This window comes from Macrotis lagotis, chromosome 4 (genome assembly GCF_037893015.1).
Source record: "Macrotis lagotis isolate mMagLag1 chromosome 4, bilby.v1.9.chrom.fasta, whole genome shotgun sequence".
NCBI classification, from domain to species: Eukaryota; Metazoa; Chordata; class Mammalia; order Peramelemorphia; family Peramelidae; genus Macrotis; species Macrotis lagotis.
Window position 1 is genome coordinate 53,121,731 of NC_133661.1, and position 25,042 is coordinate 53,146,772.

The window sequence follows — 25,042 nt, forward strand, 5'->3', positions numbered from 1 at the left end:
TCCACCCCCATATTTATCTTACTCTCTCCTTTCATCCTGGTTCATTCTCAAAAGTGTTTTGCTGGGGTGGCTAGGCGGCGCAGTGTTTAGAGCACCAACCCTAGAGTCAGGAGTACCTGAGTTCAAATCCGGCCTCAGGCACTTAATAATTACCTAGCTGTGTGGCCTTGGGCAAGCCACTTAACCCCACTGCCTTGCAAAAACTAAAAAAAAAAAAAAAAAGTATTTTGCTTTTGACTACTACCTCCCCCAATCTTCCCTCCTTTCTATCAACCCTTTCCTCCCATTCTCTTGTCCCCTTCCTACCTTCCTGTAGGGTAAAATGGATTTCTACACTCAACTAGAGTGTGTCTGTTATTCTCTCTTTGAGTCATTCTAATGAGAGTAAGGTTCAAATGCTTCCCCAAATCTCCTACATCTTCCCCTCCACTATAAAATAGCTTTTGTGCCTCTTTTATGTGAGATTTTACCTCATTCCACGACTTCCTTCTCTGTGCTTTTCTCATTCTCACCCATTACTTTTCTTAAATTATCATACTATCATAGTCAATTCACATCCATGCCCTCTGTCTATATATAGTCCTTCTAACCCTTCTAAGCCCTAATTCTTGGGAGTTATCAGTATATCTTTTTTTTTTTTTTAGATTTTTGCAAGGCAATGGGGTTAAGTGGCTTGCCCAAGGCCACACAGCTAGGTAATTATTAAGTGCCTGAGGCCGGATTTGAACTCAGGTACTCCTGACTCCAGGGCTGGTGCTCTACCACTGCACCACCTAGCTGCCCCACCAGTATATCTTTGAATGTACATTTTAACCTTATGGAATTCCTCTTTCCTATTTATGCTTCTCTTGAGTCTTGTATTTGAAAATCAAATTTTCTATTCAACTCTAGTCTTTGCATCAAAATGCTTGAAAGTCCTCTATTTCCTTGAATATCCATTTTCTCTCCAAAAGATTATACTCAGATTTGCCAGGTAGGTGATTTTTGGTTGTAACTCTAGTTACTTTGTCTTCTGGAAAATCATAGTCCAAACCCTCTGATTCCTTATGTGGAAATTGTTAAATCTTGTGTTATCCTGACTGTGACTCCATGATACTTGAATTGTTTCTTTCTGGCTGCTTGTACAACATTCTCTTTGACCTGGGAATTCTGGAATTTGGCTATAATATACCTGGGAGTTTTCATTTTGGGATCTCTTTCAAGAGGTGTTTGATGGATACTTTCAATTTCCATTTTTATATTCAGATTCTAGGATATCAGGGCAGTTTTCTTTGATAAATGAAAGATGATGTCTAGGCTCTTTTTTTTCTTTCTAAATCAGATAGTCCAGCTAGGCTTTCAGATAGTCCAATAATTCTTTTTTTTTTTTTTAGGTTTTTGCAAGGCAAATGGGGTTAAGTGGCTTGCCCAAGGCCACACAGCTAGGTAATTATTAAGTGTCTGAGACCAGATTTGAACCCAGGTACTCCTGACTCCAAGGCCAGTGTTTTATCCACTACACCACCTAGCCGCCCCAAGTCCAATAATTCTTAAATGATCTCTCCTGGCTCTACTTTCCAGGTAAGTTGTTTTTTAATGAGATTTTTCACATTTTCTGTTCTTTTTTTATCTTTTGATTTTGTTTTATTGTTTCTTGATGTCTTGTGGAGGCATTAGCTTCCACTTGACCATTCTAATCTTCAAGGAATTATCTTCAGTGAAGTGTTTTCTGTACCTCTTTTTCCATGTGGTCAATTCTAATATTTTTTTACTCTTTTTTATTTAATATTTATTCTCATTTTGTACAAATAATGTTTTTTTACATTAATAAAATATTCTTGTTTAAGAGTAAATGAAATACCCCTCCTCCCCCAAAATATAGACTTGCTTGAGCGATAAAGTAAAGGGGAGAGAAAAAAATTAAAATTAAAAAAATAATAGTAATAATTGTAGGTATGGACAGGTGGTGCAATGGACAAAGCACCAGCCCTGGAGCCATGAGCACCCAAGCCCACATCCGGCCCCGTACACACAACAATCACTCAGCCATGTGACATGCAAGCTACCCGAACCCCTCTGCCCTGCAAAAACCAAAAAAAAAAAAAAAGACCCAAAATAAAATAAAATAGTAATAATAGTAGGGGTGGCTGGGTGGCGGACAGAGCATTGGCCCTTGAGCCAGGAGCACCCGGGTCCAAATCCGGCCTCAGACACCCAACAATCACCCTGCTATGTGGCCCCAGGCAGGCCACCCAGCCCCATTTGCCCTGCACCACCCCCAAATATAATAATAATAAAAAATGTGCTTGAGTCTTTGTTCCAACACCAACAACTCTGTCATGGGTGGATCACATTCTTTATGGTAAGTCCATGGCAAAAGTTACTTCCACATTTTTCCACCATTGCCATTGCTGATCGCAACTCCCTCCTTTCATATTTCTCTGTGGTATCATATGTGCTCCAGGCTAAGGGCTATGAAGGGTTAACACAGAAATAGCTATGTGCCTTAACAAGCAAGATGTACTTCAGAGCTTAGATAAGGGAGTAGCTACATGTCTGAGCTAACAAGATGTACTCCAAGGCTCAGATAAGAAAGCACATTCTGAGAAAATACCTTCTGCACTGTTCTCAAAGCATTCTGCACTGTTCTCAAAACATTGTTTGGTTCTCAAAACATTCACCTAAGACAAACACAAGGAACTGCATGTGAAAAAATGCTTGCTAAAACGCTTATCTAAGTGGTTACGTAAATGAAGAGTATAAATGTATGTATCCTGTGATCAATAAACGAACCAGCTTATGCATCACATTGGTGTCTGTCTGCGTTCCTCTCCTAGCGGACTCAACATCAGGAAATGCATGTGAAAAAGTGCTTGCTAAAACGCTTATTGGACTCAACATTTCTCCACTGCCATGTACTATATTTTCTCTCTCCTTTCACTCTGACTCTGCTGTAGGGTAGCTGAGTGGCGCAGCAGACAGACCCCAGGCTCTGGGCCCAAGAGACCCCAAGCCCCCATACCACCCCTTAGGCCCAGCATCCACCTGGCCCTATGGTCCTGGACAGGCCATCCAATCCCAGCCCCACCGCAAGAAGTAAAAAAGAAAATGTGTTATATCTGACCACTCTCCTCCCATGGTCCATCCTCTCCTCCTTCATTCACATTCCCACCCCTGCCCCCTGTCCCCCTCCTCTCCTTCTTACTCCAGATGCCTATACCCCATTAAGTATATATGTAGTTTCCTCTCCTAGCCACCTCTGATGAGAGTGACGTTTCTCTCATTCCCCCTTGCCTTCCCCCTTCCATATCATTGCAATAGCTCAGTGTAATAAAGAAAAATCTTATTATATGAAATATCTTGGCCTATTTCCCCTCTACTTTTTCCCATTACATTTCCCTTTTTTTCTATTGACTCCATTTTTACACCATATTTTATCTTCAAATTCAGCTTTCTCCTGTGCTTCAACTATAAAAGCTCCCTCTACCTGCTCTATTAACTGAGAAGGTTCATATGAGTATTATCAGTGTCATTTTTCTATGCAGGAATACATGCAGTTCATCATCATTAAGTCCCTCATATTTTCCCCCTCTCCTCCAGTCTCCATGCTTCATCTGAGTCCTGTATCTGAAGATCAAACCTTCTGTCCAGCTCTGGCCATTCCAACAGGAACATTTGAAATTTCCCTGGTTCATTGAAAGTTCATCTTTTTCCCTGGAAGAGGACATTCAGCCTTGCTGGGTAGTTCATTCTTGGCTGCATTCTAAGCTCTTTTGCCTTCCGGTATATTAAGATTCCAAGCCCTACGAGCTTCCAATGTAGTTGCTGCTAAGTCCTGTGTGATCCTGACTGCAGCTCCACGATATTTGAACTGTGTCTTTCTGGCTGCTTGTGATATTTTCTCTTTGACTCAGGAGTTCTGGAACTTGGCTATAATATTCCTAGGGATTGGTTTTTTGGGATCTCTTTCTTGGGGGGATCAGTGGATTCTCTTCATTTCTATTTTGCCCTCTGCTTCTAGAATATCAGGGCAATTTTCCTGTAGTAATTCTTTGAAAATGGTGTCCCAGGCTCTTTTCCTGATCATGACTTTCAGGTATTCCAATAATTTTTAAATTACCTTTCCTAAGTCTGTTTTCCATATCAGTTGTTTTTTCAATGAGATATTTCACATTTTCTTCTAATTTTTCATTTTTTTGGTTTTGAAGTATTGATTCCTGATTTCTGGTAAATTCATCAATCTCCCTGAATTCTATTCTTTGTCTGAAGGATCTGTTCTCCTCAGAGAGTTTTCTTATCTCTTTTTCCATCTGGCCAATTTTGCTTTTTAAAGCATTCTTCTCCTCCATAACTTTTTGAACTGTTTTATCCATTTGACCTAAGCTGGTTTTTAGCATGCTATTTTCTTCAGCATTTTTTTGGATTTCCTTGACTAGACTACTGACTTCATTTTCATGTTTTTCCTGCATCTCTCTCATTTCTTTTCCCAGTTTTTGATTTTCAAAGTCTTTTTTGAGCTCTGTCATAGCCTGAGCCCAATTTCTGTTCTTGAAGTCTATAGATGCAGGAGCTTGTGCTTCCACATCTTCAGACTGAGTATTTTGATCCTTCTTGGGCTCATTTGCAAAATATTTCTCAATGGTGTTCCTCTTTTTTCTCTGCTTGCTCATTTTCCCAGCCTGAGCCTGGTTTGGGGGTGCTTCCTGAGCTTTTGGGACACTCCCACAAGGGTCTCAGTGTGAGAGGCTCTGTCCTCCCTCTTGGTCTGTGAGTGACCATAAGTGCCACCCCCACCCCCCACAGGGCTGAAGTGGGGTGGGGCTGCTGTTCTATTGGGGGGGGGGGGGCCTAGACTTTGATCAGGATCTGAATGTGTTCAGAGCCTCAGAGTCCTGTTCCAGGGGCAGAGGACAGAGCTCTGCAGTCTCTCTCTCTCTTCACTCCCCTCCCTAGGTTCAATGGGCTCATGCCCTGGGAGCTCCGCCTGCTTCTGTTCCTGGATCTGGGCTGTGCTGGCTGCTGCTTGCTGTGTGCCCTGAGGGCTGGGCTCCAAGTGCTTGCTCTGGCAGAGGTCCTCTCCTGTTCCCCCAATTTGTGCCCGGTGCTCCCCGGGATGCAGCTCAGGAGACTCCCCTGCTGCTGTAAGCCACTGGCTCCCAGTGCCCTAGGGCTGCCTCTGGGAGGCTGAAATTCTTTCCCTCTGGCGGGCTGTCCCTCCGACCTCAGGGAGCAGAGCCTTTCTGCACTTTTGAGTAGGAGAACTGCCTCCCTGGGTCTCTCTGTGGGTTCTGTCTCTCAAAAGTTTAGTTAGAGTCCTTAGCTTATAAATTTATGAGAGAGAGCGCCTAAAACAGGATCCACTCTTGTCGCCATCTTGGCTCCGCCCCCCAATTCTAATTTTTAAGGAGTTCTTTTCTTCAGTTAGTTGGTTTTTGTAAAGATTTTTCAAGGCAATGGGGTTAAGTGACTTGCCCAAGGCTACATGGCTAGGTAATTATTAAGTGTCTGAGGTTGGATTTGAACCCAGGTACTCCTGACTCCAAGGCCGGTGCTCTACCCACTTCACCACCTAGCCATCCTTCAGTTAGTTTTTGTACATTATTTTTCCAATGGTAAATTCTAGTTTATAAGGGGTTATTCAGTGAATTTTTGTATTTCTTTTTTTTCATATGGCCAATTCTGCCTTTTAAAGGACTTCTCTTCATTGTATTTTGTGCCTCTTTTATCAATTGGTCCATCCCTTTTTCTTTTTCTTTTTTTTTTTTTTTTTGGCAAGGCCGTGGGGTTGAGTGATTTGTCTAAGGTTGCACAGCTAAGTGATTATTAAGTGTTTGAGGCTGTATTTGAACTCAGGTCCTCCTGACTCCAGGTCTGATGCTCTATCCACTGCACCACCTAGTTGACCCTATCCCTTTTTCTAAGTTGTTATTTTCTTCAATTTTTTTGGTACTTTCTTTACCAAGCTGCTGACTTTTAAAAAATGATTTTCTTATAATACTTTCATTTCTTTTCCGAATTTTCCCTCTACATCTCTTATTTGGGTTTTAAAACCTTTTGGCTTTTCATCCAGAAATTCTGTTTTTGGCCTGGGATCAATTATATTTATTTCTCTTTGAAGCTTCTGATGAATCAGTTTTGACTTTGTTGCCTTCTGCATTTTTTGTTTTTTGATCTTCTCTGTCATCACAATTAACTTTCTATGATGAGGTTCTTTTTTTAATTGTTTGTTCATTTTCCCATTCCGTTTCTTAACTTGTAACAGTATTAAATTTGGGCTCTGTTCCCAGAATTGAGGGACATTGCTCTAAGCTTCAGGTTTTTAAAGCTGCTGTTTTCAGAGCTGATTCAGAGGGGTCTGTAAATTTTCAAATTTTCCAAGATTGTATGATCTAAGGAGAAGTGTTTACTACTCTTCTGGTCTGTGGTCTGGTCTATGATTGATCACAAACACTCTTTTATGCTCTGAAACTGTGATCAGGATCCCTGATTCTCTGGAGCCACAATCTCTAGTATGTTAGTGTTACTCCTTGCCATGGGACTGTGATCCAATTCTGTATATGGCAATGCAACACCTGTAATCTTCTTCTGACCAGTTCTCTTGACCCCCTTCAATCTTTACAGTTTCTAAAGGCCATTGTACTTAGAAAACTAAACCATGTCTTTGGAGAAAAAAAATTGCTGCATGAAAAAATATTTATTTTAGAATTTGAGATTTGTGGTTTTCATCATGAATAATTTCATTTTATAAATAGATGGCTTCATCTTGAATGAAATCTGGGCTAATATTGATTCCCATACATAATTTTTTTTTTTAGGTTTTGGTTTTTTGGTTTTTTTTGCAAGGCAATGGGGTTAAGTGGCTTGTCCAAGGCCACACAGCTAGGTAATTATTAAGTGTCTGAGACCGGATTTGAATCCAGGTACTTCTGACTCCAGGGCCGGTGCTATATCCACTGCGCCACCTAGCTGCCCCTATACATAAATGTTTTTACAAAATGTAGCCATGACCTGAAATTCAGCATTGGTCCTTCTCACAGACTATGAAAAAGTTTGTGAGCTGGAAGAAGTTTATTTGTTCATTTTTAAAACATCACCATTTGTGCCTATGCACAAGTCCAGGACCCCTCTACCCAACAACCCATTATCTGGGATTTCTCACAAACTCTTTCCTTCAAAATATTGACTGTTATTTGGCAGTAAGTTAATTGAATATACTAATGACTAATTCCTGGTCTCTCTTTTTCACCTCTAAAACCAAATCAATTTGCTAAATCCTATTGATTCTGCTCCCTCTCCTTTTCTAGTCTCACTGCTTATTATCTTCCTGGCCTCCTACTCCTTCCTTTCCCCATAGCAGGAGCCAGGCTAAAAGCTCTTCTCTCTTTCACATCTAATCCGTCCTTCACAGCCCTGACAGTGCCAGATTAATTCTCCTTATGCACAGATCTGACTGAGCTCTGCCTCCTCTGCTCAAAACTCAAGCAGTTCTCTAATACTTACAGAATAAAGTCTATATTCCTTTGCCTTGCAGTCAAGGCCCTCCAGAATCTTGGGCCAGCCCATAGATATGGGGATCCTTCTCTAAACTCAATGTTTCATCATGCCCTAAATATGTGCCAGGTGTCCCTCTTTCTGAACCTTTACTGGTATTTTCTCAGTTCTAGAACCTTCCCTCTGCTGATTAGCTCCAATTTATCCTGTTATTAGGGCATTGGGAGTCACCTCTGAGACATTTTCCTCACTTCATGCAGGGGAAATATGAGGCTTGGAGAGGTTAAATGACTTCTCCAAAGTCACACAGGTAAAATTAATGACAGAGCTGGAAATCAAACCCATGTTTGACTCCTAAGCCAGTGTTTTATCCATTTTTCACAATGTCACCATTAACACACATTAACACCATTAACGACAATTAACATTTGGGTTGAAAACAGATAGTCTGAGGGGCCTTCCACTTTAAATCTTGTGATCCTGTGATTTTTGTAATGATTTAAGTTTTAAAAGCACTTTATACACATTATAATTTATATATACGTATATAGGTTAATATACATTATAATTTAATTCTCATAAAAACTCTATTCTATAGACACTATAGATTTTATTATACCCATTTTACAGATAAGAGGATCTGGGAAGTTTAAGTGAATAATCACAGCTAGAAAATAAAAACTGATAAAAATAGGATTTGTACCCAGATTGCTCCTTTTTTGGAGTACTTCATTCTTTATATATGCCATACTCTCTAAATATTAACCCCAAGATGCTATATGATATTACAAGGGATAATTTATAAATATCAGAGTATGTCAGCTATAAACTCTCATAAACACTAAGTGAAGGACACAACCTATGGGGAATTGTGTAAAACTTCAGTTGGATATATTTTCAAAGGATCATAATTCATCAAAGGTACTGAGAACTATCATTTTCATTCTGACAGATTGGACCTAATGCTGATACAAAATGGAAGTCTCACAAGACTAGGCCAAATTGATCCACAGGTATCACAGGCAATTGTGTGATAGCCCTGCTGGCATTCGAGGATGTGTATGAGACATTTTCATAGAATTTGACAAACCGAACTCTTTAGTTGTTGCAGTTCAGTTGTTTTCAATCATGTCTGGCTCTTCATGACCCCATTTGGGTTTTTTTGGGCAAAGATACTGGAATGGTTTGCCATTTTTTCTGCAGTTCATTTTACAGATGAGGAAACTGAGGTAAACAGAGTTGCCCAAAGTCAAACAGCTAGTAAGTGCCTATGGCCAGATTTAAACTCAGGAAGAGGAATTTGACTCCAGGTCTGGCATTCTGCATTCTGGTACCTCCTAGTACCCTCACCAAGTTCTATCCAGATTGATTATTCATTCAGGAGCCCACAATGAGTCAGATACTATTTGCTCTCTGTGTGTAATTTCTAACACCCTTCAGCGTCCTGTAAGGCCTTGAATGCTACAAGAGTCAAGCTAATGACTTAAGAGACACTTCCAAGAAAAACATATAGGGCCAGGGGACAAAGTCAATGTTAGAACTAATTCACAGTTTTACTAGTTTATTCACTGCTCCCCCTTTACCACAAACCTGCACATCCCCTTTCCATATCAGACAATGCTGGTATGAGGCAGCAGAAATTATTATGAAAAGATTTCAAGGCAGACAGTCTTATGGACCAAAATTTCCAAGTCTAATAAGGGCATCAATGACTCATATTTCTATAATGGCTTAAGTTTCCAAAATTCTTTCCTCATCACAACACTGTGAGGTAGCTAATATAAATATTCTCATCTTTGTTTTATAAATGAGGATACTTAAAAGGCTTAGAGAAATTGAGACCTGCCCATAAACACAGATCTAGTGAATGTCAGAGGTACCATTAATAGGCAGGGCTTCTGGACTCCAAGTCAAGAACTGTATTTACTGTTGGAAGACAGAATAACAAATGTACTATCTATGTCTATAAGAGGAGATAATCTGACCCAGTGAATAACTGGATTGCTGTTAAAAGATGCTTTATAATGGTTTTTAACAATTTTACCTGGTAGGTCTATATTTTCTTGTGTGGAAAAATAGATTCCTGATGTCTCCAACTTTCCATCATAGCAAGCCATCAGGGAAGGAGCTATGACCAATTTTCCATTACCACCTTCGACAGACTTCTTAAATTACTTAAAAAGCCCTTTAGAGGCTGTCTAAATTTCAGAGAGAGAGAGATGAGAGAGGGAGGGAGGAAGGAAAGGAGAGAGAGCGAGAGCAAGCGAGTGAGAGAGAGAGTGAGAGAGAGAGCGAGAGCAAGAGCAACCAAAGAAAGAACAGCTCAATGGCCCTGGATGCCAATGCCTTCAGAGAGTCATCAATCTCCAAACGTTCTCTTCCCTTGGAGCACAATGAACAGGGCTAAATTCAGGGTTGGGGTCAGCCTGGAGTCTAGCAACAAAAGCCATCACCTGTCTCTGTTTAAATCTAGTTCTCTCAGTTAATCTGGCTTCTGCAATGTCAAAACAAAGTGACCTTGTACCAAGAACATCACTAACATGGACATGGAGGAGGAAAAGCCCACTTAGAACAACATGGAAGGAAGACGATTCACAAATAAGGAATAGCTTATGCTTCTAAGGGATGGTTAAAGGAAAACATTCAGTGAGCATGATAGGAAAAAAAAAGATGCCAATTGTGTCTTAACATTCTTCAATATGCACACAACTATCAGCGTTTTCTTTTTTCTTTCTTTCTTTTCTTTCTTTTCTTTTTTTGCAAGGCAATGGGGTTAAGTGGCTTGCCCAAGGCCACACAGCTAGGTAATTATTAAGTGTCTGAGACTGGATTTGAACCCAGGTACTCCTGACTCCAGGGCTGGTGCTTTATCCACTGTGCCACCTAGCCGCCCCTGCTATCAGCATTTTCAAACATGAAAGACAAGGAGCTATGTTAAGACTAGTAAGCAGAGAGAAAAGAATTATCAAACTTATTAGTTACACTTTTGCTTGTAGTTCTTTTGTGAACTACCTTAAGGTTCATTGCAAAAAGAAAATATGACATAAATATCTCTAGATATTCAAACACTCATTCATTGCTGATTAGCAAAGATAGAATATTTTAGGTCTAACAACAAATTATTTTAACAGACGGGTCAACAATATCCAGTACCCTGATTTTAATGATAAGTTATTCTAGTTCATATTCCTTACTCTTGCAACCATTCCAATGAAGCTTTTTTGGTCTGATATAGCAACACATGTCCAAAGTCAATTTTTAAATATCTAAACCTAAGTTTTCTATTCTATGCAACTACAACAGTGACAACAGTCAGCTAACTTCTCTCTGTTAGATGACTTATATTTGGGCTGCTTCCATGACTACTAGAGATCAGAGTGACATGGTTCCAGAGCTGGGGACTTGAAGAAAATCTCTACCCCCCCCATTTTACAGATGAAGAAAATGAGGCATTGAGAAACTAAATGACTTGTCCAAAATTATAGCTAATTAGTGACAAGCAAGCTAGGACAAGGCCTTGGTCTTATGCTTTCTAGTCCAGGCCTTCTCTACCACTAGGTGCCCATCCCAAGTCCACCATAAATTACTTTTGCTTGTGATTCTCCAGGCTTCCACTCCCCCCAGTTAAAATGAATAATCCAGGGTTGATAGTATGTGCATAATGGCGGAAGAAATTGTAAGTTAAGTGAAGGGAGGCGGCTAGATGACACAATGGATGGAGTGCTGGACCTGAGTCAGAAAGCCCTGAATTCCAATCCTGCCTCAGAGACTCACTAACTCAGAGACTAACCCCTAGCACGTAACTTAACCTCTGCTTGCCTCAGTTTCCTCAACTGTAAAATGGAGATGATAATAGCAACCACCTCCCAGGACCAGCATGAGGATCAAATGAGACAATATTTGCATCAAGTGCTTGGCAAAAAGCTGGCACTATATAAAAGCAAGTTATAATAACAACAATAACTTTATCATTATTGGTAAGGAGTGAGGTGGATGGTAGGGTTAATCATTCAGCTAATATGTATTCATCTAGAAAGAACAAAATAAGTAGGCAAAAGTTATATGTTCATTTGAGGGCCTCCAAAGGCAAAGACAGTTATGAACTTGACTCCTTTCTAAGCCACTGACTGCCTACATTAGGAAGAACAAATAAGAGTGGACTGAATCAACACAGGAAAGGCAAGAACTGCCCCAAGATCCCTGCCCTGCATTTCTCCTCACTAACATTCTCAGCCCTTTCATCTACACCCTAGGCTTTGACATAAAATTTGAAAAGGGCAGTAATTCAGCCCATATAATTGTTCTTTTAAGTTACTTTTCTTATTCTGTTTGGATTGTGAAAACTACATAAAGATAAAACATATCTCAAAAGCTTTTCCTATAAGGGGCTTTTAGCCTTGCTTTGGGGCAGCATGGCCAAGTTTGGAGATATTCTGAAGATGTGAACATAAGGTGTTTACACAGAAGCAGGGTCCTTATATCAATATCACCAACTTCCCCAAGTTTGTCACTGGATTCTGAAAAAGTCACAGGAGCTGTTTTCTTGGCTTAAAAAAAAATCAATAATTGACTGGGCTTTTTACTTACCAATTGTTCTAACATATTTCTTGGTAATTTACTGTCAGCATAACACCTTGGTTTATTAAATCTAGTCTCAGGATAAAAAGGTATTATATGCTTCTGGATAATTTAAAAATCCCATTATTTGCTTCCTTACAGTGTTACTGAATTATAGAGCTGGAATGAATCTTAAAATCATCCAATATGCCCTGCATATGTATTCTTAAACAAATGAAAAAGCTGTGGTTCCAATAGGCTAGAGTGATCTACAGGCACAGTTTTTTTTTTTTTGCAAGGCAGTGGGGTTAAGTGGTTTGCCCAAGGCCACACAGCTAGGTAATTATTAAGAGTCTGAGGCCGGATTTGAACTCAGGTACTACTGACTCCAGGGCCAGCGCTCTATCCACTGCACCACCTAGCTGCCCATAGGCATAGTTTTTTTTTATTAACACAATTTTTGACTTTGACCTTTATTCTTTTTTTCCTTTTCTTTAATATTTATTTATTCTTATTTTGTACAAATAATGGTTTAGGGTTTTTTTTTTAGGTTTTTGCAAGGCAATGGGGTCAAGTGGCTTGCCCAAGGCCACACAGCTAGGTAATCATTTAAGTGTCTGAGACAGGATTTGAACCCAGGTACTCTTGACTCCAGGGCCGGTGCTTTATCCACTGCGCCACCTAGCCGCCCCCAAATAATTTTTTTTATACATTAATAAAACATTCTTGTTTAAGAGTAAACAAAATACCCCTCCCCCCAAATAGATTCGCTTGAGCAATAAAGAGGAGAGAAAAAAAATAATAGTAATAATTGTAGGTATGGCCAGGTGGTGCAATGGATGGAGCACCAGCCCTGGAGCCATGAGCACCCGAGCCCACATCCGGCCCCGTACACCCAAAAATCATCCAGCTGTGTGACCTACAAGCCACCCCAAGCCACTGCCCTGCAAAAACCAAAAAAAAGAAAAAAAAAGACCTAAAATAAAATAAAATAGTAATAATAGTAAGGGCAGCTGGGTGGCAGACAGAGCACTGGCCCTTGAGCCAGGAGCACCTGGGTCCAAATCTGGCCTCAGACACCCAATGACCACCCTGCTATGCAGCCCCAGGTAGGCTACCCAGCCCCATTTGCCCTGAACCCCCCCCCCCAAAATAATAATAAAAAATGTGCTTCAGTCTGTGTTCCAACACCAACAACTCTGTCACAGGTGGATCACATTCTTTATGATAAGTCCATCGCAAAAGTTACTTCCATATTTTTCCACCATTGCCATTGCTGATCGCAACTCCCTCCTTTCGTATTTCTCCACTACCATGTCCTATATTTTTCTCTCTCCTTTCACTCTGACTCTGCTGTAGGGTCGCTGAGTGGCGCAGCAGACAGATCCCTGGTCCTGAGGCCAAGAGGCCCTGAGCCCCCATACCACCCCTTAGGCCCAGCATCCACCTGGCCCTATGGTCCTAGACAGGCCATCCAATCCCAGCCCCTTACTTGCATGAAGTAAAAAAGAAAATGTGTTATATCTGATCATTCTCCCCCCATGGTCCATCCTCTCCTCCATGACTCACATCCCCCCCTTCCCCCTGTCCCTCCTCTCTCCTTCTTACTCCAGATGTCTACACCCCATTGAATATATATGCTGTTTCCTCTCCTAGCCACCTCTGATGAGAGCAAAGATTCCCTCATTCCCCCTTGCCTTCCCCCCTTCCATATCATTGCAATAGCTCATTGTAATAAAGAAAAAATCTTAATATATAAAATATCTTGGCCTATTCCCCCTCTCCTTCTTCTTTTTCCCATTATATTTCCCTTTTTTCTATTGACTCCATTTTTACACCATATTTTATTTTCAAATTCAGCTTTCTCCTGTGCTTCATCTATAAACTCTCCTTCTACCTGCTCTATTAACTGAGAAGGTTCATATGAGTATTATCAGTGTCATTTTTCTATACAGGAATACATGCAGTTCATCATCAAGTCCCTCATATTTTCCACTTCTCCTCCAATCTCTATGCTTCATCTGAGTCCTGTATTTGAAGATCAAACCTTCTGTTCAGCTCTGGCCATTCCAACAGGAACATTTGAAATTCCCCTGGATCATTGAAAGTCCATCTTTTTCCCTGGAAGAGGACATTCAGCTTTGCTGGGTAGTTGATTCTTGGTTGCATTCTAAGCTCTTTTGCCTTCCAGTATATTATATTCCAAGCACTACGAGCTTTTAACATAGTTGCTGCTAAGTGAGATCCTGATTGCAGCTCCACAATATTTAAATTGTGTCCTTCTGGCTGCTTGTAATATTTTCTTTGACTTGGGAGTTCTGGAACTTGGCTATAATATTCCTGGAGGATGGTTTTTTGGGATCTCTTTCTTGGGGGGATTGGTGGATTCTCTCCATTTCTATTTTGCCCTCTGCTTCTAGAATATCAGGGCAATTTTCCTGTAGTAATTCTTTGAAAATGGTGTCCAGGCTCTTTTCCTGATCATGACTTTCAGATATTCCAATAATTTTTAAATTATCTTTCCTAAATCTGTTTTCCACATCAGTTGTTTTTTCAATGAGATGTTTCACATTTTCTTCTAATTTTTCATCCTTTTTGTTTTGAAGTATTGAGTCCTGATTTCTCATAAATTCACCAATCTCCTTGAGTTCTATTCTTTGTCTGAAGGATTTGTTCTCCTCAGAGAGTTTTCTTATCTCTTTTTCCATCTGGCCAATTCTACTTTTTAAAGCATTCTTCTCCTCCATAACTTTTTGAACTGTTTATCCATATGACCTAAACTGGTTTTTAGCATGCTGTTTTCTTCAGCATTGTTTTGGATTTCCTTGACTAAGCTGCTGACTTCATTTTCATGTTTTTCCTGCATCTCTCTCATTTCTTTTCCCAATTTTTCTTCTAACTCCCTCATTTGATTTTCTTTTCTTTTTTTTTAGGTTTTTGCAAGGCAATGGGATTAAGTGGCTTGCCCAAGGCCATACAGCTAGGTAATTATTAAGTGTCTGAAGTCGGATTTGAACTCAGGTACTCCTGACTCCAGGGCTGGTGCTCTATCCAGTGCGCCACCTAGCCACCCCCTCATTTGATTTTCAAAGTCTTTTTTGAGCTCTGTCATAGCCTGAGCCCAATTTCTGTTTTTCTTGGAGTCTTTAGATGCAGGAGCTTGTGCTTTTTATCTTCAGACAGTATTTTGATCCTTCTTAGGCTCATAGGCAAAATATATCTTAATGGTGTTCCTCTTTTTTCTCTGCTTGCTCATTTCCCCAGCTTTTGGGACACTCCCACAAGGATCTCAGTGTGTGAGGCTCTGTCCTCCATCCTGGTTTGTGAATGACCATATGTGGCCCCCCTCTGCCATGGGGCTGAGGTAGGGGGGCACTGCTGTTCTATGGGGTGTCCTAGACTGCGATCAGGATCTGAATGTGGTCAGAACCCCAGTGTCCTGTTCCAGGAGAAGAGCTCAGAAGTCTCTCTCTCTCTTCATTCCCCTCCCTAAGATCAATGGGTTCATGCCCTGGGGCTCCTGCTTGGGCTCTGCCTACTTCTGTTTCCTGGATCTGGACTGCCTTGGCCAGGTTGCTTGCTGTGTGCCCTGAGGGCTGGGCTTCATGTGCTCACTCTGGCAGAGGTCTGTCTCCCCCCCACCATTCTCCTAAGTTGTGCCTGCTGCTCCCCGGAGTGTAGCTCAGGAGACTCCCCTGCTGCTGTGAGCTGGGGCTCCCAGCACCCTGGGGCTGTCTCCAAGAGGCTGAAGTTCTTTCACTCTGGCGGGCCACACCTCTGGTGGGCCACCCCTGCGACCCGGGGAGCAGAGCCTTTCTGCTCTTTTCCAGGTTACCTTGAGTAGGAGAACTGCCTCACTGGGTCCCTCTGTGGGTTCTGTCTCTCAAAAATGTAGTTAGAGTCCTTAGTTTAGAAGTTTTATGAGAGAGCGCCTAAGAGAAGATCCTCTCTTGTCACCATATTGGCTCTGCCCACTTGTCTAGGCACAGTTTTTTTTAATTGAGCTTCACAGATATTGCATTTTTTAAAAAACAAATTTGAAGGTTTGTGGCAAACCTGGGCTAGGCAGATTTATGGAGCCATGTGTTCACATTATGTTTTTGTGTCACATTTTGGCAATTCTCCTAATATTTCAAACTTTTTCATTATTATTATATCTATGATCTGTGATCAGTGATCTTGGATGTTACCATTATAATTGTTTTGGAGCACCACAAACTGTGCCCATATAATACAGTGAATTTAACTGATAGATGTTCCTGTGTCTCTCTTCTCCTATTGTGAGATACAAAAATACTGAAACTAGGTCAGTTTAATAACCTTATGATAGCCTCTAAACATTCAAGTAAAATATTCAATCTGTGTGGTAAACTTCACTGTTGTCACCCCTGATCAGGCAGCAGCCATCGACACTGAGGCAAGATCCAGGAAAAAAAGATGAAGACTCAGAAAAACTCACTGAAGGCAAAACAGATTACAGGACAGAATAAACATAACTTTTATATGCACTGGAAAGCCAAAAACATTCGTGTAACTTATTTTATTGAGATATTTGCTTCAATGTGGTCTGGAACTAAACCTGCAATATGCCTTAGCAATATAGAGTTGGTGGTATGCCTACTGCTATCAGGAGATGAGCTTGGACTAAGACCCTTGGCCTGACTCCTTCTAAGGATAGTGCTGTTCTCTATGATTACAGGAATGCTGGGATCCTAGGCCACATTGAGGATTTAACTGCAGGCACCAAAGATGCCTCTTCTCTTCCCTCAGATAAGCTTTGCCATCTTTGGTTAAAAGATAAGGTGGTTGCTCTTGGGGCAATGGGGAAGGGGGGTGGTGAGCAAAAGGAGCAAGTCCTTCCTGTGCCTCAGTCTCTGATCGGCTGGATGGGTAACCTTCAACCATCTCAGGCACTTTACCAGATTCAATTGCCTGAGAACTCTCTGGCATTAAGAATTGCCCAGGGAGAAGATGTTTGGCAATGTAAGATAGAAGAACCCTGAGAATTCAGGGAACTTTGTAACCTTTTGAACTTAAGATGGGATTCCTGTATAGCTATCAGCCTAAGGAGAGAACAAAAAGGTACTTTTTGGTGATTAGAAATTTCCACTATCTTTCAGTATACTAGACATTCCCCAAAATGACCAGAGCTAGGATGCAACCTGATGCAGTATACATTTCAGGTTATTACTTGTAAAAAACTTTAATTTTAATACATTATTTTTTTTCTTCTCAGCAGTCTGATGAGCTATGTTTTAACACTCTCTCACTCGATTTCTCCCTCTCTTTCTCTCCCTCCCTCCCTCTTCCTCTCTCTCCCTGTTATACTTTTTTATGTTAGCTCCTGGAGGCTGTTCAAGAGATAAGATAGAATAAATTGAGCAGCTCTGTAGGGTTTGGGGGTGGATATCATTTATTTTGCTTTATTATCTGTTGTTGAAGCCTCCCATCCACCTCTCTGCTGAGCTAAAGGCATAATGTCCTGACCATGGTGACAACAGGAAGTCAGCTCAGTCAAAAGTCTTTTACAATCCTAAAATGTTGGCTGCATCCCCGGGTCTAGGTGCTAAGTCAAACACTGGAGAGATCAAAAGCATTTTAGACATTGCTGAATCTCCTTCTCTTAAGGGAGGCAGATGTCTGGCTAACTGATTTTTAACAATATAAAGTAAATCTCCTTTTATGAGCTCCTTGCAATATCTATCAGAACCCATGTGAGAGCTACATTAGCTTTACTAGGAAATTCTTTCTCTTTGAAGTTAAGAGAAGGATCTCAGGTAAAAAGATAAGAGGGTTTTGGGTGACTCTGAGTATCATCAATTATCTTGTGTTTTGGTCTTGGCTTTCAGAGAGTATAAGTGATTGACCTTAGGGTCCCATAGAGAGTGAGAGAAGCAGGATGTGAACCCAGAGCTTTGATTTGTTGCCAAATGCAGCTGTCTTTTTTACAGCACCACCCAATTCCATGCTTTTAATCACTGGGCTTTGTACACTTTATTTGATCTAACTTCTCTTATCTTCCCACTAGAGTTTTTTTGTCTTTAGTCATTAGAACTGCAGTCTGGATTGGTGGGGTTCTGGGTGTGGAGTGTAAGGGAGAAAGGTGGCTATAACTAGAGAGAGCACAGACTTCTTTAAAAGGCAGCAGAAAGGGAAGCAGACAGAGGCTTCAAAGTCTCTGTGCATCATGGAAGGGAATCTGTCTTCTGGGCTGAAGATAGTTGGGTTCTCTGTCTATACCTGGTCCTCTGAGGCCAAACCTTATGCCCAAATCTCCTCACACCAGTAGGGAGGTAGAGAGAGGGAGCTTTTATTGCTCCCCAGAAACCAGGCATCTCAAGGTTCACTCTAAGAAAGAAGATGGGTTCAAGAAGGAGCCCTGAATTCCCAGAGACTAGGGGAAGAGGGTGTAGCAGTTTGCATATGTTGAAGCTAAAGTCAGTATCAACCAAACTATGATGATGATGATGATGATGATGATGTTTTTTGCAAGGCAAATGGGGTTAAGTGGCTTGCCCAAGGCCACACAGCTAGATAATTATTGTGTCTGAGGCCAAATTTGAACTCAGGTACTCCTGACTCCAGGACCAGTGCTCTATCCACTGTGCCACCTAGCCACCCCCAAACTACTATTCCTGGACTGAATATTCCTTCCTGATGTCCTGGTAGCAGAGATAGATCTTGGGATCTAATTCATCTTAACTTGACAAAAGTAGGTATTGAAAAGAAGGAATTCAAATGACTGATAAATTCCCAAGGGAGATTAATTCACATCATCAGTAATAGATAAAGCCTGCAGCTGCAATCACTGTCAAAGCTTCAAGATTCTTCTCCTAATGGATGAGTCTCTATGACTTATCATCCCATTGGTAAATAGACGAGAGGGTTTGATCCAGAAGGCGGATGGAAAGGTCTTCTCGAAGTGGCCTGGATAGAGCCTTTTCTGACAGCAGGAGGCCATGAGGGACATGCTGCAGGACAGGAGGGGAAGGAAATGTTCACTGCATCTTTATTGTGCTCACTGCTCTTTTGCTGCAAAGCATTTCCCTTATCCTCTCCAGTGGGTTGGTCAGTCAATAATTACTTTAAAGTTGCTAACTTGTATTCTTGTTTCGGATAGGACAGAATGAGATGTCTATGAAGGGGTTCAAGCAGACAAAATGAGGCAAGAAGAGGCTGTGAGCATATGTAGGAAAAGAGAACAATTTCTTTACATTAGACATTATGCCTTAGAAGAAAAATGTCAGTCTTGGTCACACGCCAGAGTTTTATCTAAGTACTTTCTACATCTTGTCCAATCTCCATTATCTGGGAGCTAGAATTGACAATCCACTTACATTTACTATAGAATTTTCAGTGAAGATCACTACTAGCAAAATCTCCACTGGTTCTAGCATTGCCTGATGGGTGTACTTGAATTTTTCAATTATCCAGATAACAGAGAAGAACCACAAGAGGGCTAAATATATTAGCTAAGATACAGAGTGACTTGACATACTGACAATCCTTTGTGGTGATCAAGAGTAAATCCAGTTGGAAAATCAACTCTGAAGCCAATTAAGCTCATGCCACCTTTGAAAAACACTAAGTTATATGGTAGTTTTTGGAACTTTAAGAGACATCCTTGTCATCAAAAACTCCCTAACTTCTGATTATGGGGCTCTTGGGTATATCCTGGTTCCTGGTTATTTAAGACATTCTTTTATCTTATTATAGTCAGTGCTCAAGCCTTGAGCTATGAACTGCTTATCATCAAGAATGCATTCTGGGGGCAGCTAAGTGGCACAGTGGATAAAGCACCTGCCCTGGAGTCAGGAGTACCTGGGTTCAAATATGGTCTCAGACACTTAATAATTACCTAGCTGTGTGGCCTTGGGCAAGCCACTTAACCCCATTTGCCTTGCAAAAACCTTAAAAAAAAAAAAGAATGCATTCTGCTCTGTGTTATCAAAGGGCCACAGCTCTGATACCTGGAATTCTTTCTGGATCTCCCCTCTTCTTGGGAATGAGGTTCCCTAACTCATTACTTTTTAAGCTTTCCTTCTTTTCTTTCCTGCTTAATAAAAATCTTTAATTTCACTGGCATCTGTGTTTTCTTCCTTTAGGAAAAAAGGGGAATTTAAATCTTGGGAACTAGCTTTTACATTCTCTGGGTATTTTCCTCTTTGAGGTAAAGAGAGATCTAAATTCTCTAAAAGAACATCTGTCTCAGTTTACATGGGCAAAGCAGTTGAAAACAGAAGCTCAAAGAAAGAGATGAGTTCTACACCAATGCTAATGCTAGAAAAGGATTGACCTCTCTAACTTCATAGACAAGTTATTTTATTTTATTTTTTGGGGGCTTTTGCAGGGCAAATGGGGTTAAGTGGCTTGCCCAAGGCCACACAGCTAGGTAATTATTAAGTGTCTGAGACCGGATTTGAACCCAGGTACTCCTGACTCCAGGGCCGGTGCTTTATCCACTGTGCCACCTAGCCACCCGGAAAAGTTATTTTCTGAGAGCCACTCCCAACCAACCTAACCAGTAAAATTAAATGAGATAATACTTTGGAAGCACTTTAGCATAATGCCAAGCACACAGAGCTTAATAAAGAGTGTTTCCTTTTTTAATGTCTGATGGATGCTAAAAGTCAAAAGCATACAAAACTTCCTCCCTTTTCTGTGCTCTGGTCACTTGACATACTCACTAGAAAGACCACTATTTCAGTCAATTCTTGTAATTTTTGCCTGCTTATTCAACTCATTTCTGCTTATCTTCAACTAGAAGGTAAAAATCTAGATCCAGCACAGATCCCCATCAGACTGCACTCCATGTCAGACTGTACCCCATGGTTGAACTGTACTCCATGATCAAAATGTACCTCATGGTCAGCATCGTTTAATGTACACCATTTTAGAGTTGGAATGGATTATGACTCGCCCCCCCCCCCCCCCAGTCTATTCTGGACCTGACCAAGACTCCTTCATTACTTCCCATGAAAGCATATTCTACTTGCAAAAAACTCTATCAGAAAGTTGTGCTTAGATCAAGCTTGTCTCCTTTTCCACAGCTTCTACCTATTACTGTTCTTGGCTCTGGCCTTTGTGGCAAAGCAGAGTATGTCTAATCCCTGTACACAACAGCCCTTCTGAGACATGTGTGTACCCCTAAATCACTGGGCTATGCAAAATGGCACAAAAAACCCCAAAGAACTTATGAAAAAATGGAGTTGGGGTACAATGCTCAAAAACTTCTTCAATGACAAATAAAAAGGTAATAAACCTAATAAAATGGTAGCAAAGTTTTATGTTACATGGTGAAGAAGTACATAAACACTACAATAAATAGTGGCCCCCTCTTTGACTTTAGGTTGCTGCTGAGCCGGTGCCCAGGGCTGCAGGAACAAGTTGGGCCTTCCACAAATTTAGGCCTCAGGTCATGGCAGGGGATGAGGGTGATGTGGACCAGCCCTACCCCCTCAGGCCACAGCTCCTACTGCACCAGAGACAAATAATGAATATGACACTTTACTTTGACAAAGACAGAAGGGTTGTGAGTTTTCTGTAAAATATGAAGTATAAATATCAGTACTCCCATTTTCAACACAAGGAAATGCAGGTTCAGAAAGAAGGCTCTGTCCAAATTCATGCAAATTCACACTTCAAATTCAGAATCTTACTTTCCATTCTACCCCACCAGTAAACATAAAGGAACAATAAAAACTGTGTATTGCCTGATGACAAAAGACACTGTACAGTACTTTGTGTAGGTGAGGACAGTCCCACCAGGGTTCTTGGCAAAGAGTTTGTTGAGCTGGGTTTTCTCATGTAAAAGATAAGGTTTGGATGATGACCATGAGATTCTCTACTTGGGAGCAAGCTCAAATACCATCCACATGAGACAGTTCGTCCCAACCTTCAATTTTCATGCTAACTCAGTTCGCAGGATTACCTTTATCCAGGGATGCTCCTGCCATGTGGTAAAAACTCAGAGCAGTGTCCACGTCATTAATGTTCTTCAGGAAAGTAAAGAAATTTTCTACTTCTTCAAATGTCAGGCCCTGAAAGAGAAGGGAACATGGCTCCTTCAACAAAAAGTACCCAAGATGCACTAAAGTAGAAATAATTCTATGTCTAGGCTCTGACTAAGGATTGTGTAAAGGGATGTTCAATCTGGACATCAATGCTAAAAAAAGTCAATGTTCCACTTATTTTAAAAGGCAGGCCAACTAATCTAACTTCAGGCATCTCCTGCATGTACTTTTTCCACAAAGATGCCTACAACTGTGGTGATTGTTCAATACCCTAAGAGAAAATACCTAAAAAATCACAAGAGTCAGTTCAGCTTTAGGGAAATATTTCAGTACTGAGCAAAATGAAATGCAAGGCAGTAATACATTGTTCAACATAAAAGCTACACAACCAATCTGTCAACTCCCTTATGAGGAAGGTTTGCTTTGTGAAGAAACTAGAGGTTTGTTCAACTTCAAATTTTATTTTCTATGTACTGTTTAAAGCAAAAGCTGACAAACACAAATGAAAACCAAAAGATGATCTGAGTTTAGGAAATGAGGTCCTTCATAATTGAAAAACAAACTTTAAGGTTTGTTTTCTGTGAGGGGAACCAAGATAAAGAGTCTAAGAATTATCTAAAGGAATTCTAATTTTAATTTACAAAGGGGCTCCACTCCAACAAGGCAAAATCTGTTGGAGACCATTAACAGATGCTGGATTTTACTTAGCCATGTTCTTCCTTTCTGCCTAAGCAAAAGAGAATGCTAAATGAAATCAGGACATGAAGGATTTCTATCTTAATAAAGGTATTGTCTTCTGGTCAAAATGGCTTACTTCTTGTTTCCCATATATTCTACCTGTCCTCTATCTCTGGAATACTCTCCCTTTAAAAAAATATTAATTTTTTTGTTCCATTTAAGTTCCAAACTGTCTCCTTCCCTCTCTCTCCACCCTGCATTAGAAAAGTCACCATTTAACACATAAATATATTTATACACACATATTTTATATTATTTCATTATTTATATATATTATATATATATACATACTGGAAAGAGAGAGAGAGAGAGAGAGAGAGAGAGAGAGAGAGAGAGAGAGAGAGAAGCAGCTGACTACATAGAATTCCATTTATCAGTAACCTCCTTAAGGCAGGGGATATTTTCATTTTTGTGTACATATCCTCAGGGTCTAGAACAAAGCCTAGTTTGTACCAGGTGCTTAATAAATGTTTTCTGAATTGATCCAAAATGAGTCTGAAATAAAATATACATAAAAAGGAACTATTCTGGTATCTTTCAAATTAGGTCCAGGTATGTATCGTCTTTGCTCCCTAGAGAAACCCCTGCCTCCTTTCCAGATTACTGAATCCCTTCTCCCATGCTCCCTCTCTGGTCTTTCCTTCCTCCTCAGGAGGCCCCTGGCCCCAAGGCAGGACCCTTCTGTCCCTTGCTTTCCAGTCTCCCTTTAAGAACTGTCTTACTCATTAGTGTAAGCCCCCTTAAGGCATAGACTGTCTTGTTTGCTTGTATTTGTATCCTCAGAGGTTAGGAAAGCACCTGCTCCATAGTCAGTAGTTAAAAATTGCTGTTCATCTATGAATGAATGAATGAATAAATGAAAACGCACTGATTAAGTAATGACTATGTGGGGCAGCTAGGTGGTGCAGTGGATAGAGCACTGGCCCTGGAGTCAGGAGTACTTGAGTTCAAATCCGGCCTCAGATACTTAATAATTACCTATCTGTGTGGCCTTGGGCAAGCCACTTAACCTTATTTATTTGCTTTGCAAAAACCTAAAAAAAAAAAAAAAAGTAATGACTATGGTATTACTTGTGTGGGGATATCACCTATCCCTCTGTAAAGTATTCTTGCCTCATTCTTCCTCTCCCATTTCAGAGCGACAGACTTTTGTAACTTTAAGGAAGGACACCTTTGAGATCATCTAGTCCAATCCTCTTTTTTTATGTAAGGGAGAAAGTTAGATTCAGAGAAGTTACATAACTTGCCCAAAGTCCCAAAGCTAGTTATGAGTAGAACTAGGAACAGAACCTTGTCTTTTTTGTTTTTTTGTTCCTGCACAATACTTTTTTCTCTTACACTTGCCTGATGCTTGGTGAAATGAGTAAGCTAGGTAGGTCATTGTCCTTCATAATCGAAAAGGATCATGTCTAGGGGCGGCTAGGTGGCATAGTGGATAAAGCACTGGCCCTGGAGTCAGGAGTACCTGGGTTCAAATCTGGTCTCAGATACTTAATAATTACCTAGCTGTGTGGTCTTGGGCAAGCCACTTAACCCTGTTTGCCTTGCAAAAACCTAAAAAAAAAAAAAAAAGGACCATGTCCTCATATACAAGATGGCATGACTTGCATATTATGTTGATTATGGTGAAAGCAATGTTGTGCAAAAACGCCCCCCTCCCTGCTTCCAAAGCTGTTATCCCATGGCTTGATTTAAGAGGAAACAGCACCTCTAGTGAAGATCTGGATGCTGAAGGTGGGGTGGGGGTGGGGTCCTTGGCCTAATGGATAGGCCTTATGCCCATATCAACAAGGCACCTTGGTGGTCCAGCAACTCTGGTCATAACACCAGAATGGTGATTTTTTTCATGACAATCTTGCAACAACATGACAGTTAACCTGCCTTTTAATGGTCTGATCATCAGAAGGATGATATAATTTTTCCTACTCAGCTCTGCAGCCATATACCCCCAGAACCCAAAGACTTGGTTTCCTGGAAGTTGCCTGGCAGGTCACATGGAACAATGCCGCCAGATTGCCAGTTTGCATTGTTTATAGCCAGGATTGCAGGCTTAGCATTTGAGACCCAAGAGAGACCAGTCACTGTTTAGGATGGACTCCTTCAGAAGAAAGGCACTCGGATATTTACTTGGTGGTTAGGGGATGGGCTGTAGTCATCATCCCTTTCCCACAGCCCAAGATGAGGAAACAACTTAGTGTCTATGGAAAATCATCCTACACTTGTTTAAAAATCTTTTGTTCTATTTAGAACATAAAGACTTGGAA

General features: G+C 40.8%; 1 protein-coding gene across 3 annotated transcripts in view; it reads right to left on the reverse strand.

Moving 5' to 3' along the window:
* Positions 1-25,042, reverse strand: part of MICU1 (mitochondrial calcium uptake 1) — a 221,362-nt gene that overhangs the window by 24,770 nt on the left and 171,550 nt on the right. For all 3 annotated transcript variants that reach the window (XM_074232799.1, XM_074232797.1, XM_074232798.1), the window contains exon 10: positions 21,959-22,067. In XM_074232799.1, coding sequence (XP_074088900.1) covers positions 21,959-22,067 — 109 coding nt within the window. The remainder of the gene's footprint in view (positions 1-21,958; positions 22,068-25,042) is intronic.